General features: G+C 37.6%; 2 protein-coding genes across 7 annotated transcripts in view; one reads left to right on the plus strand and one right to left on the minus strand.

The window, feature by feature from the left end:
• The window catches only part of LOC118274258 (mucin-17-like), a 19,543-nt gene extending 11,519 nt beyond the window's left edge, over nt 1-8,024 (plus strand). The window contains 5 exon segments of the mRNA XM_035591700.2: nt 416-492; nt 575-757; nt 846-904; nt 998-1,982; nt 1,985-8,024. Of these exon segments, the coding sequence (XP_035447593.2) occupies nt 416-492; nt 575-757; nt 846-904; nt 998-1,982; nt 1,985-6,840 (6,160 nt within the window). The 3' untranslated portion in view covers nt 6,841-8,024.
• LOC118274261 (synaptic vesicle glycoprotein 2B) overlaps nt 1-13,518 on the minus strand; it is a 54,737-nt gene that overhangs the window by 1,763 nt on the left and 39,456 nt on the right. For 3 of the 6 annotated variants that reach the window (XM_050705256.1, XM_050705251.1, XM_050705253.1), the window contains exons 6-11: nt 11,324-11,514; nt 10,278-10,426; nt 9,751-10,153; nt 9,387-9,649; nt 9,148-9,307; nt 8,080-8,963 (exon numbers count right to left, since the gene is read on the minus strand). In XM_050705256.1, the coding sequence (XP_050561213.1) occupies nt 8,780-8,963; nt 9,148-9,307; nt 9,387-9,649; nt 9,751-10,153; nt 10,278-10,426; nt 11,324-11,514 (1,350 nt within the window). In that variant the 3' untranslated portion in view covers nt 8,080-8,779. Of the gene's footprint in view, nt 1-8,079; nt 8,964-9,147; nt 9,308-9,386; nt 9,650-9,750; nt 10,154-10,277; nt 10,427-11,323; nt 11,515-13,518 lie in introns of those variants that run through there. The other 3 variants (XM_050705260.1, XM_050705265.1, XM_050705259.1) reach the window with 3 other exon arrangements.

A 13,518-nucleotide genomic window follows, 5' to 3' on the forward strand; every position in this document is an offset into this window, starting at 1 on the left:
CTAGATATCATCTGAGTTATAAAATACAAAATTTTGGTTAGGAGAACAAGTCTAATTAGAATCATGTTCAACACGGTTATGTTGACAGTACTTTGGGTATGGTAACCTGATGGTTTGACTCAATAGTTCTTCACTATTTTTGCTACTTGCTTGTCCTTAACAATTCTACATAGTATAGCATAAATAGTATAATATAAGAAGAACCTGCTGAATTGAAAAGTCGGTAAGAAAAAGGCTTGTTGTACTTACCAGTTCTGGTTTCAGCAGTGGCCACTTATAGGTCTTAAGGTTGTGGACGTTAATATTAAGTTTAATCAAGTCCAAATTATTAGGTTTCTTAATTCACCTGACTTGTTTATTTATGTAAATTAATATTTCTAAAATCTAAAATAATATTAAAATCTCTTGTTTCCAGTGAATATGTGAAAAATGCCAGTTCAATTTTCAAATATGAATGCAGTCGCAAAAATGAATTCATCAACAAAGGCCTGTGTAAGTACTTTTCATGTTTACAAAGATGATTTTTATTTATAACATATACTCTGAATACTAAAATATGTTTTATCATCTCCAGATATGTTTAGAACGAAACGCGGGCATATGGAGAAGTTTCCAGAAGACGTTATCCGGGCTGAGACCGCAGTTGGTGGTGATATAGAAATTCTAACAAGAGATGAGTTCCAAGAAAAGAAAAAAGAAAGCTATGCAGGCATATTTGGTGACCCTCAGAAGAAAACTCCGGGCTCTGGTAAGAAAGGTAAATTGCTGTCACAGATTTCATTATTGTATAATATTTGTCGATTAGTAGAATCCTTATTATCATTTTTTATATTTTTTGTTTTCAGGCAGGGGTGGTCGAGGGAGATCTGCTGAACCATCTAGGATTTCAACACCTTTCAGAAAGGTATTTGTTTAAGTCACTATTAATAGTTTAAAACTTTAAATATTAGGTGATGACAATTGAAAATTATATTAATGTTGTTAATTATTGTTACAGGGTAAAGAAAAAGTCGATTACAAAGTACACATACTAGTACAAGGCTCGAAACCAAGCTCTGATGATACACCCTCTACAGAAACTACTGAACCTATACCCTCTACTAGTGCTGAGCCAGTATCAGATAATAAAGACGAAACACGACTGGGTAGTGAAGAACGCGAGGAAGAAGAAAAAGAGAAAGTAGAAGAACCAGTTCCATCATGTTCAACTCCCACTGCTTCTACATCAGCTGCACCAAGCACACCAAGTGTATCAAGCTCTGGGATATACTCCTGCCACGCATGTCCGTTCACAACAGTACGTCTAAATGTCTTAATTTTACACAGTAAAACACACAGTGTTTCGTTTACACCTTACACACCATCACCAGTAAGAAAAAAACTACCTGTAAAATCATCGAGCAAATCAACTCCAGAAATAAGCAAAACACCAAAGGCTCGTAAACCACGAAAAGAAAAAACTGTTAAAGAACCTAAAAAGTCACCACCAAGTACTACTAAAAAACGAACGGCAGATGTCGAAACGAATAATGTTGAAAGTGTTGAAACTAAAAAGGTGAAAACTGATGAGGAAATTAAGAGCAGTCTTTTGGCTGACTGGGACGATGGAGACGAAGAATCTAATGATGAATCCACTACTGTTATGGCTGAGTCACCTGAAGTGCCAGAAGCCACAGAATCACCAGCAGTGCCAACTTCGGCGGAACTATCCAGTGTACCGTTAATGCCTGAACTGTCATCACCTACTGAAAAGAAATTAAATAGTTCCCCTTCAAGTGACAAACCAGACCCTTCAAGTGATTCTAAATATGAGTTTTGCGAAGATGAAGATTGGCCACTGGAAGTGGATGGAGGTCGTAAAATACCCAGAGTCAAGAATCCGAAACGTAAGGAAGATTCAAAGAGCCTAAGTGTAGACGACGATGAAATGGCCAGAGAAGTAGCAGAATTACTCAATAAGACTACTGTTCCCGAATTACCGTCGGCCCCGAACCCTTAAAGGTCGAGGAAAATTTTCCTGAGCCTTCCATCGTAAAATCTCCCGACAAACAAGAAAGTTCGCCTGAAAAAGCTGAAAAGCCGCCTGTTGAAACACCTCCGACTAAAGCAATTTTTAAGACGAAAACATTTTTTCGAAGTAGACATTCTAGAAGCCAAGATGCAATTGGAAAATATGTCGCAGAACAATTAAATGCAGTTGAAAGAATGGATATATCTGAAAATGATATTAATGGTGCAGAAGTTGTTTCTTCGCCTGAGGCTAGAGAATCTCCTCCAATTGAGCATGTGAAAGTTGCTCGTTTAGCGCCCAAAATTCAACTTAAGAAAATGAAAGCTGAACTTCGCGAAAAAGAAAAAGGTAATTTCGAGAATTTCGGAGACATTTCAGATTTTAGACAATTCACCGACATGGCTGTTCCTAGTAAAGTCAGCCCACAATCTATTAAATCACCTACTCTGACAGAAAAAGGAAATAGACAACTACATGATGTTCTATATCCTACACAGGAAATAAAACCTGTTAATATGGATATACCTGAACCTGTTAAAAGTTCTATAAACCGAACAGATTTCACAGATAATATTACACACAGGCCTGAAACTACAGGATTCACAAATACTATTAAACCAGAAGATAATGATGATGATAGGGTAAGCAAATTCGAAAATGTTGAAGAAACTATACTGGATCAGGCTTCAAATAAAGTTGAAATACAAACCACAAGTTACGCTGAAGACTATGGAGATGACAGAGTTGAAACAGGGTCAATCAACGAAGAGACAAGAATTGTAATTGAAATGGAACCAGAACCAGATAAAGATCACATTGATGAAGTAGCACTTGACAAATCCCACGATACAGATATGGTCATGAAATCTGAAAATATAGAAGTAACAGTGACAGAAGAAGAAGTACTTGATGAAATGGCGGGTGAAGTTGATGAAGACAATTTGAAAGAGGTTAAAGACAATAACTTGGATCAAGGGCTTATTGAAGAAGTAACAACTTCTGTGCCCGAGGTTAAGTTCCCTGTGAGAAGTGATCAAAAATCTTACCAGCCATATATGAATGAATCTACAGCGTCAGCAGTAGACGCTTTATTGAGCGTATCTAGAGAAGCCGACAGAGTGACGAGGGTTATCAGCGATGATCCGCCAGAAGATCTGTTTGAAGATGATAATAAGGACAACAGTGGATCTAACCAAGAGCACAGTTTCAATGAAGGTCTTTTAGATAACAGTGATAGTGTCGTAAAGTACGAGGAGCCAGTGGAATTGATTCCAGATGATCATAGCAAGGTGTTAAATAATGACTTCAAAACAAATGAAGATAATTCTGTAGGCACAGAAGATAATATTGATTTACCAGAGGGAAGTAATGTAGCATCTCTTAACGATATCGATGACCAAACAAAGACAGAAATGAATGTTGATGTTACTGACAGTGCGGGCAATATTGTGGAAAGTATTCCATCTGAATCTGACCTACAAATAGCTGAAACTCTGATTAATTTACCATCCATTCAAAGCAAAACAACTAGCAGTATAAAGCCAGATAAACCAATTCCCGATGAGATCATGCAGGAAGATATTGTTCCTGAGGAAATGGTTGTGGAAGACAAACCTATAGAATCTATTGTAGAACCTGAATCAATACTTCATCAACAGAAATCTCTATTAATTTCTAACAACGAAAATATTATGCGTTTTGAAACAGAACAAGAGAAAAGTGAAAACTTAAACGCTGCTCAATCACTGGTCCAAATGTCAGAAACAATTGACCACAAAATTAATATGGATCATAACTTATCTACTAGTGTAAACAATAATAAGGAAATATCCGAAAAGGGTGTTTTCAGTGTAAAACAAAATAATGGCTTGGATGGTATGCACAACACTGTAGAGCAAAAATTAACTCTCAAATCTAAAGATAGCAACATTGAAAACACCAATGGTAAAAGTACTAAAATAGAAACTTCATCTTCAAGGTTATTAAAAATTCTAGAAGAGCCGAGTGCGAAGTTTAGTACCAATAAACCTATGCCTACCAAGACCATCATTACAGGGAAAGAGAAAATATTGAACTTTGACGTAGCAAAAACGTCTTTCAAAAGTAAAACTGATTCACCTAAACAGAAAATAATTATTCGAAGGACGACTCCAAGCAAAAACCTAATAAACAATATGTCTGAAATAACAACACCAGACAAAATTATTCTGTCACGTAGTAACAACGCAGCGCCGGACGGTTCTGTACAAACATATACCATTCAGACGTCAGAGCCGCCAGCCGACGCTAACACAATTATAATACAACAAAAGATTAGGAAAATTGCAAAACCACCTGCAAAGATACAAAAGATTAAACCAGCAAACTCACTGATACCCACTCTAAATGAAACGTCAAAAATAATCAACGATGCAGCCCCTGACGATGCTATGTTTGATATTAACTCAATGCCTATTGTATTATCTGAAGATCTACTAACTCCCGAAAGTATTGAGAAAATGCCCATCGTAATGTCTGACGGTAACATTATAACTCACACACCGAATCCGCCAAAACTTGTGAAGACAAAACAAGCTATAGAAAGTGAAAAAATTGGCATAAGTGCAACCTCTAATAAATCTGAAATGAAAACTCTATTAATGAATCCTGTCAGTGATGGTAATAAAATTAGCACCCCGAATATTCTATCAAAATCTTCAAAATTACGAGGGGCAAAACCTATGTTAGTAATTGATAAGACTACAGGTAAACAGAAAATTATAATGACGAAAGGTGAGACTAGTATCAAAGAAGTCAAACAAGCACCAACCCTAATACAGTCAGTTCAGCAGAATACTGGCAAGGCCGAGAAATTCATAATTTTACCTACTCCAAACTCACCACGCCCTGGCAGGACACAAAAGATTGTAATAGATCCTCAAACAGGCAAAGCTCATGTGCTTGTAGCAAAGGGATCCGAACCTCAAATAACTGCTACGGACAATAAACCGGTTTCGGCGAAATTAATTCCGTCTTCGACCGACAATAGCAGTCCTGGAAATACCGTAATGATCATAACTAACGCTCAAGGTGCGCAGTCTAGAATAGTCCTCACTCCAGAACACGAGAAGATGCTATTTCCAAAGAAACAACAATCTAATGTATCTCAATTGAAAACTATAACTCATAGGATCTCAACCAATCCAGGTGTTGTTACTCAAAAATCTTTAGTTACATCATTAACATCGACAAAAACTCAAAATGTCGCACCTGCAAAGACTCAGACCAGGATTGTGCCGAAACAAAAAAGTGCAATAATTACATCAAAAGGCCAATTGATTGTCGGTGGGAGAGTCGCCACTACTACGCAAAATATAGCGCCCATGCCGGAAATTAGACCTGTACCCAAGCGAATAATCGCATCAGAACCCAAAAAACTAGTTCAAACAATTCAGAAGTCATCTTCAGAACCATTAATATTCTTACAACAAAAATCTGGTGCAGTCATGCAACTTACAGCAGCACAATTCGAACATTTGCAAAGGACTGGGCAAATTGTACAGAAAACTACTACACCTATACAGGATAATAAAGTTCTTGTACAAAAAACGATAACTATTTCGCCGAATGAGACAGGAGCGCCTACAGTACACAAACAGAGAGTACGTAAGACGATATCCGAATCACCAACGCCAGCTAAGAAAATGAAACAACAAGAAATAGCTATAGCACCTGCACCCGCGCCTTTGTCTTCGATTCCTCCTGCCTTGACTCCTCTGAGCAACAATGCACCTAATGTGCCATCTGTATCTAACACAGTATCCATTGGTACTACGAATACTTATTCTGATTTTGATAACTTCGAAGAACTTTTACCGTCGACTGCCATCGTCCGACAACAACAGCCAGAGCCAGTTAGCACTGTGACTCAGCCAGAACCACCCGCCGCCGCCCCGCCTGCTGGCCTAGGCGACAGTCAACTGCTGGCAGTACCAGGGGAACACTTTGGCGGCCCTGTAGGTTCATTCTATCTTTGCATTGAAGAGAATGGCACTTTGACTCCTGTTGACAATCGACCTCTAGTCCTAGATAATAATCAACTAGTTCCTATGCATGCAGAACCCTTACCCGTATTATCAACACAACCCGAGCGTAGAGACATTCTTGAGGCGGCTTTAGCTAATAGTGATGTTTTTCATGCGGATACAACAAGAGACGAGGCCCCAGATTTCCGTGATTTGAATGCAAATGTATCAGTTCATTGTCGTGTATCTGAGACTAGTACGACATTAAATCAGCCCATTATGACTCCTGTTGAGGTACCTACTAAAGTAGACAGTGAACCTGCCATTCCTTCCAATTTAGAGGATGGTCTCGCAGTAATCGGTGTCACCCCTCCGACAGTGCCGACTTCACTAGAATTACCTATTACTGTGACAGACCCTAGGATAGCACCTGCAAAAACAACAGATCCTCTGAGCAACAATAACTATGGGTCTGGAGTATCTTTGCTACCGTCACCTAATACGGAAATGACTTATGTAACCACAGAGGAAACAGATGTGCCAATGGGTGGCCCTATTTCGATGCCATTGCTAACGGAAGAAGAATCTGTCGGGAAATCCATGCCAATATTGACGGACGACATAGCAGAGAGAACTGTTTCTTCAGTAGACTCAGCAGTTGGATCTCCATCCTCCATTGATGTCCGGGAGTCGGAAACTGAAGATGGTGGTCAGTGGACTCGCCGGCTGCTTACTCCTGGCTCGGACATTTCAGAAGCGTCAGCTGAGATCCCCTTGCAGCCGGCTATACAATTGTCGGTTAGTGAACTGTCTCGCCACAGTTAAGAGGGATGCCTTCGTCTTTTCCCTTTCGTAAATAATATTTCTCAAGTCTCCACGAAACTATGATTAAGTAATGTAAATGTGTTGAGTGAATACAATCTAAAACTCTCATATGCCTAATTAATTTCATTTTTTTATTTGCATTGATACATGTGCACGCTGAAGTTGGCAAACCTAATTAGCTACATTAATGTATTGAAGATCTTTTTGCTTGAAAGAATGTGAAGTTTTAAAATACATTATACTTAATCTTGACAATTGAAGTACATTCAGCAGTTAATATATTTGAATACAATGAAATTGTAATGCATTCTGTATTAGATTTGAGAAATGTTATAGCACAAACGAAGGAGAAGGGATGATAGCGTTTCCTCGCGACCAGTCGAACATAACATCACTTATTGTCATTGATGTTCTTAGAATTTTATTTATTTGTGCCTATTTCATAACTTGTCATGTTACTAGTGCAATAGATTATTATTTAAACTTGTTTCATTGTTCGATCTTGGCGTTTTAAATCTATATTTTATGTAATAGGAATATTTTTATCTGTTGTGGAACATTTTGAACGAGTATAATATAAATGGTGCCGCTATTATCTGAGAATGATTGTGAGCGTTCGAAACGCATACAGAGACATGATTGTGTAAATATCTAGTTATAGAAAGCAAAATTGAAGAAACAAACTGTTTGGGCTGGACTTGTCATATAAAACAATTAAGTATAATGCAATACTGCATACAATATTTAGGTTAAGGATTTACGATTGTAAATTTAAATTGAATTATGATATTTGTTGGATCGTATGTGTAATATATAAAAAAGTAGTTATATATTATTTTTGTAACGTCTAGCGAGGTTGGAGTACGTGTAACGCTGTCGCAGACCTGTACATGGAAGTGCTGTTAAGTTATCGTGAATTATGTTCACCAGTGGACAAGTAATGTTGAAGTATAAGAGAGATTTGTGAATGCGGCCGTCGACCGTCAGTTAAACAGGATACATTTCTTATATCAATAATGTAGGGTTAATATTAAGTACAATATTGTTGAAGTAATTTTTAAACATAATGTCAAAAGCACTTATTGGTTTGTTTGAGTGATCTATGTAAAATCTAGATCAGACTATACAATGGAGTCTTTAGTAATAACTTCTGTGTAGTTTTATTAAATAAATTTTAATCAACAGCTTGTTGTTATTTTGTCATTAATGGAGGCGCCCATGAAATAAAACAGCACAAAATAACTTTGATGATTTACTCATTCCTTTTTCAGGTGACACTTACTTATTAAAATAAAACTAAGGCACTGAAATGAATTTAGGAAAATATATTGCATTGTAATCAATAAGGTGTTTCATGGTTACGAAAAAATGCACTTATATACAATGCAGTTTGGATACAAACTTTATTATATCACAACTCGTGTTTTATAATTTTACTACGTACTACACAACTACAAACTACGATAACAATGGTAATTTATAAATTCGTAATATTAAAATAGTTGCAATAATTACAACATGGTAATGAAATGAATCTTAGCCTATAATACTTTATCCAATAAAAGATCTGATGCAAAACTTTAGTCTGTTTTAACAATTTCAAACAAATATATAACGTAATAAGTTATAACAACCTACAACAGTCAATTGCTTTATTTACTAGGAATATGTATCGTTCGTACTTTCATTTAGTTCATAAATAAACTCTTTAAGTTAATATAAAACTATTGTACAAATATGTAAAAAACTAGTTACATCAATGATCTTTCGATGAGATTAATGCTTAATATCTTAAAATTATGTTATATATCACATGGCAGGCCAAAGTTACTCAAACAAAATGCCATTTGAGTCTTCTTAGAGATTGACATTACAAATAAAAGTTTGTACGGCAAGAAAAAGTCGAGTGTGGTGGCATTCTGTATGAGCGGTGGCGATGTTAGGAGAGGGCCTGCCGCGTGGTGTTGGGCAGGAAGAGGCACATGAGGCCGCCGCTGGCCAGCAGCACGGCCACGATGAACGTGGGCGCCGGGCAGTACGTGTCCAGCAGCGCCGCGATCACCACGTTGCCGATGATGCCGCCCAACCGGGCCGCCACCATCGACACCGCTACACCGGTAGCACTGTAAACAAAATACTTATTAATCCCATGCTTTCGTAATTTTGTAAACATCGTTTACTATGAAGACATCAATTTTACGATGGTCACCAGATGGACTAATGTAGTGAGAGGTCTCATGTTCAATCACTTCTAGTACTAGCGCCTTTAGCGGCGAATTTAGAATTCAACATTGTAAATAATCTTACCGCAAGTTAGTAGGGAAGACTTCTGTGATGAGACAGTCGAGTGACGCGTTACCGCAGGATATCACCGAACTGAAGATGGCGCTAACGATTAAGTTGTTTGTCTTATTGTACACGAAGTACATAGCGGCTGAACACAACCCAGCTGAGAATGTTGCGAACACTGGAATGATAAAAAAAGATTAGGCAAATTATTACATAGGACTGAAATTACAAAAAATATCTATTAAAAATGTGCTTACCAAGGAAGAACTTCCTTCCGAGTCTGTCCATACCAAGTACGGCAAATATGTTAGATGGAATAGCAGCAGCTACAGTGATCAGCGAATCCATGAATACATCAGAATTTATGTGAGCGTCGCACTGTGCTGCCGTCGAATGTGTTCCGAATTGTGTGACGTACTCAGTCACCATGCAAATGTCAGCCTCCGCGTTGTCGTGCGTCCGGGACCATTCGTCGAATCGGTTGAACATCTCTGGGAACCACATCATGAGGCCGTAGTACCTGCAGAAAAAAAATATGTTAGGCTAGGGGTAGTAAAGAGGAGTAGGTACACCAAGTATCTATAATACCCGGGCAAAAATTGGCTTGGTATGGATACTCACCCAATATGGAATGTGAAATTAATAGTGATAGAGATCGCTGTAAACTTGAGTATAGGCGGCACAAATAACTGTTTGCTGTGTTCCACAATGTCGCTGAACATTTTCCTTAACTTAGACTTAGGTTCCTTATTGGCTTCAATCTGCTTCTCTGGTTTGGAGTGGTAGCTCTCTTCGACCAGCAGCTGTTTGACTGGGTACTCCTCCTTACTCCGGCCGGTGTTCATCATGTAGATGCCTTTGAATACTTCTAAGGCTTCGTCGTGACGGCCATTGGAAATCAAGAACTTGGGTGATTCGGGGAGCAAGAAAAGTAATGCGGCTACCAAGAAGGAAGGCAGTGACATCACGAGCAAGAAGATACGCCATGAGTTGTACACGAAGCCATTTGTGACTCCTCCGATTTCTGAAATTAAGAAATAGCATAGGTATTCAATAATTTATACCTAAGCACTCGACAACACCAACATCACTCGAAAGAGTGCTAGTAGCTAATATTAATTCTTTACAAAAGGAGTAATGATAATTACCGCTAGGGATGATGACCCAGGCCAAACCAGCGACGAACAAGTTGCCAAGAGTCCAGAAAGCCGCCATGAAACTCAACATAGCACCTCGCTTATTCTTCGGCTGGAACTCCGCGAAGTAAGACCAGATCACGGGACCGGATCCACCTAAACTGTTGACAAAAATAATATAGGTAATCAATATGTGCCTAATAGATATCAAAAATATCTATTGTGGTAAACTGTAGAAAACCATGATTGTGATAGGACGTTTAGTTTAATGTCACTAACTCACTGGGAACTAACGTCTTCTTCAATGTTGTCATTGAAGTCTTGGGTACTTGTGTACCCAATAGGTAACTTTCATAAACAATTGGTGTTCGGTGTTCGTTATGCAAGGACGTCAGAAAATGTATTTCATATCCTGAGGTAGGTACTTTCGTACTACGTTTCGTTACGAGATATCCTGCTTGATGCAAGCGTCAATTTCACTTCTATTCGACTAGTTTTATAATTGAAGTAAGAATTAAAGTATGTACTATGTAGCTACTATACATACATATGTACTATACGGAATGTAAAAATAGTTTCAGTTAACACTAGGAGATATCGATCGAATTAGGTAACCTACCTATAAAGTCCTGCCAATTTATATTCAAGCCAAAATTCCTCACCTCAACACAATTACTTCTTAATCAGTAGTTACTTATGTAATACTTATGTTGTTGGTAACAACTGAAACTCTACAATTTCAGCCTTTGTTTCGGATATTAATGACCTATATAGGTACTGAAACAGTTATACTGAATCTTGTTTAACAATAGGACTTGTATTCCTGAAAACAGCGATACATTAAGTAACGCGGCGATAAAAATATTGCCGCACGTTTGGTAAGAGTGACCGCTGCGTATGATCGTTTGTGAACCAATATGTTTAGGTAAACATATTATACTTACTTACTACTTACTAGAAGTGGGTCACTTGTGTTCCTTATAGTAGTGTAGGTAGGTACCTACACTACGAGAAATGTATAATGTTTGTTCTATAATGTACCCAAGAAGTGTACTTACGCAGCACCATTGATAAAGCGGAAGAGCATGAAGAGTTCGTAGTTCTGGCTGAAGGAGGAGGCGACGATGGCGAGCGCGTTGACCACGGAGATGGCGATGAGCACCCGTTTGCGGCCCAGCGAGTCCGCCACGGAGCCCCACGCGTACGCACCCACCATCATGCCGATGAAGATTATACTGTTCAGCCATCCCTGTAATAACAAAGTGATATTTTATTTTAATTTTATGTCTACCAACGTTGAGCGATTAGTTTAAATGCTAACTATTTTACGCAATGAAACTGCACAACCTTCTTGCCTTTTTGTGTTGATGCCAAAACCGAATCGAATCCCTACATTATTTCAGATGAGTGTGCATAGTTGTAAGAATAAAATCCTCTTTATTTCGTATTATTCTGCATCCAGTGATGTCCGTTGGCAATAAGGTTAAGCGACTTGCTCATAAGGTAAAACCAATATTATAGGCCTGGTTCCTGGCAATAGAATAAACAAAGCCTTGAATGAACCGACATGATCATTATAAACAACTCAAAACTAACAATTTGAAGATCTGACTTCGCCGAAAATCGTTGTAGCATCGTTAAAGTTTCGAAATGTTTAACATCTAATTGATTACTAACAATTTATTATTGACCGTCACACGCAAGCACATATTGTTATGTACTACGGGGCTATGTTTGTTTGCAAATAATTCACACCGTGCGAAATTTACATGCTACTGAATGACATAAGGTTCTGTTTATGGTTTATACGTTTCACAAACAAGAATAGTTACCTAGTTAGGTGTTATGTTATCGTAAGTTTTTCTCAAGATTCGTTACAAACTAAATTCTAATTTGACACTTAAATGCTTTTGAGATTATTTATATTTTATCATGCAGTTAGGTACCTGCTATTTAGGTTTCAAATTGTATCTGAGGCTACGATTTATTTATAGTATTGTCAAAGTTAAAACAACCTTCAGCTTCTATAATAGTTACGGAAATTCACAATGGGAATTGAAACATTCAATAGAAGATGAGTAAACACGTTTTCCCTCCAGTAAGTAGGTACCTAACAGATACATAGGTATACACAGTAAAACCGATGAGGTGTTCGTTCTAAATGAACAGTTTCATTCATAAAATGACAACTGGAAAATTACGAGCGCGGTATTCCCGTGAAAATGTAGCATCGCATTGTTAATTGATTTTAACAAAGATTATTAATTTGACATTGTTTAATGCACAGCTATGTGCTTACAAAAGTCAAGCTAAACGTCGAGTGATCTTAGTAATAGACCAAAAATTCAACCAAAAACATATTTTGTCTGGTCTTTATTTACGCTCCACATGAAGTACATATACTCCACTACAGTTTATGAATGAGAAAGGAAGATGAACCAGTTATGAGCTCCGGCTACTGGTCAAATCAACAGCAACGCAGTTTAGTTCGGGACGTAACCCAACCAAATAGTAGGGGGACAAAATATATTGCAATCGCAACACACGAGTACACACTCGTGTATTACTTATTACATACATAAGCATTACCTTCTTTACCACTTCGTCCTTTTAGGTACTCCACCGATTTCTTAAGATATAAAAAAGAAACTAAGAACTTCGTAATTAAGTGGTGCATTTTAATTAGTTCCGTTTTTTACGTGAATTCTTTTAATTAAACCATTATTTTTTGCTTCAGGTAGGTACGTCATTCAAATCTGCATCAGTAAATGATACTGATGACTTATGCGATTAAACTAACTGCAATCACCAAATATGCATGAGTGGGTTAGCAAATGAGCATTTGATACCTTAAAGACACGAAAGAAGCAGCCACTTTGTTGATAAGTTGGCGATATACCTTAATAGGTATACTAATATACTAATGTATATTCTTAGCAAATGTTTAGACATTTGCATCATAACATTGGATTTAACTAAAATATCTCTGATTTCTAAATCAGGTATCACGGAAGACTCTTAACGAAGTCGCGGTCGTTTTTAATGGGTTTCTCAAGTTAACTCAAAGTATATAAGTAGTTAGAATGAAACATAATACCTATGTTTTGTAGTAGCGTACTCACTTAAAGTCATTAATTAGCAAGTACAATGACTGGTAACAAAAAACTGTGCAGCGTAAAATAAAATCCCCTGAATATATCTCAATAAAGTAGGTACCTAACTGATTGCCTTTGATTGCGAACATTTCAGTCAC

The sequence above is a fragment of the Spodoptera frugiperda genome, chromosome 3 (assembly GCF_023101765.2).
Source record: "Spodoptera frugiperda isolate SF20-4 chromosome 3, AGI-APGP_CSIRO_Sfru_2.0, whole genome shotgun sequence".
Taxonomy (NCBI): Eukaryota; Metazoa; Arthropoda; class Insecta; order Lepidoptera; family Noctuidae; genus Spodoptera; species Spodoptera frugiperda.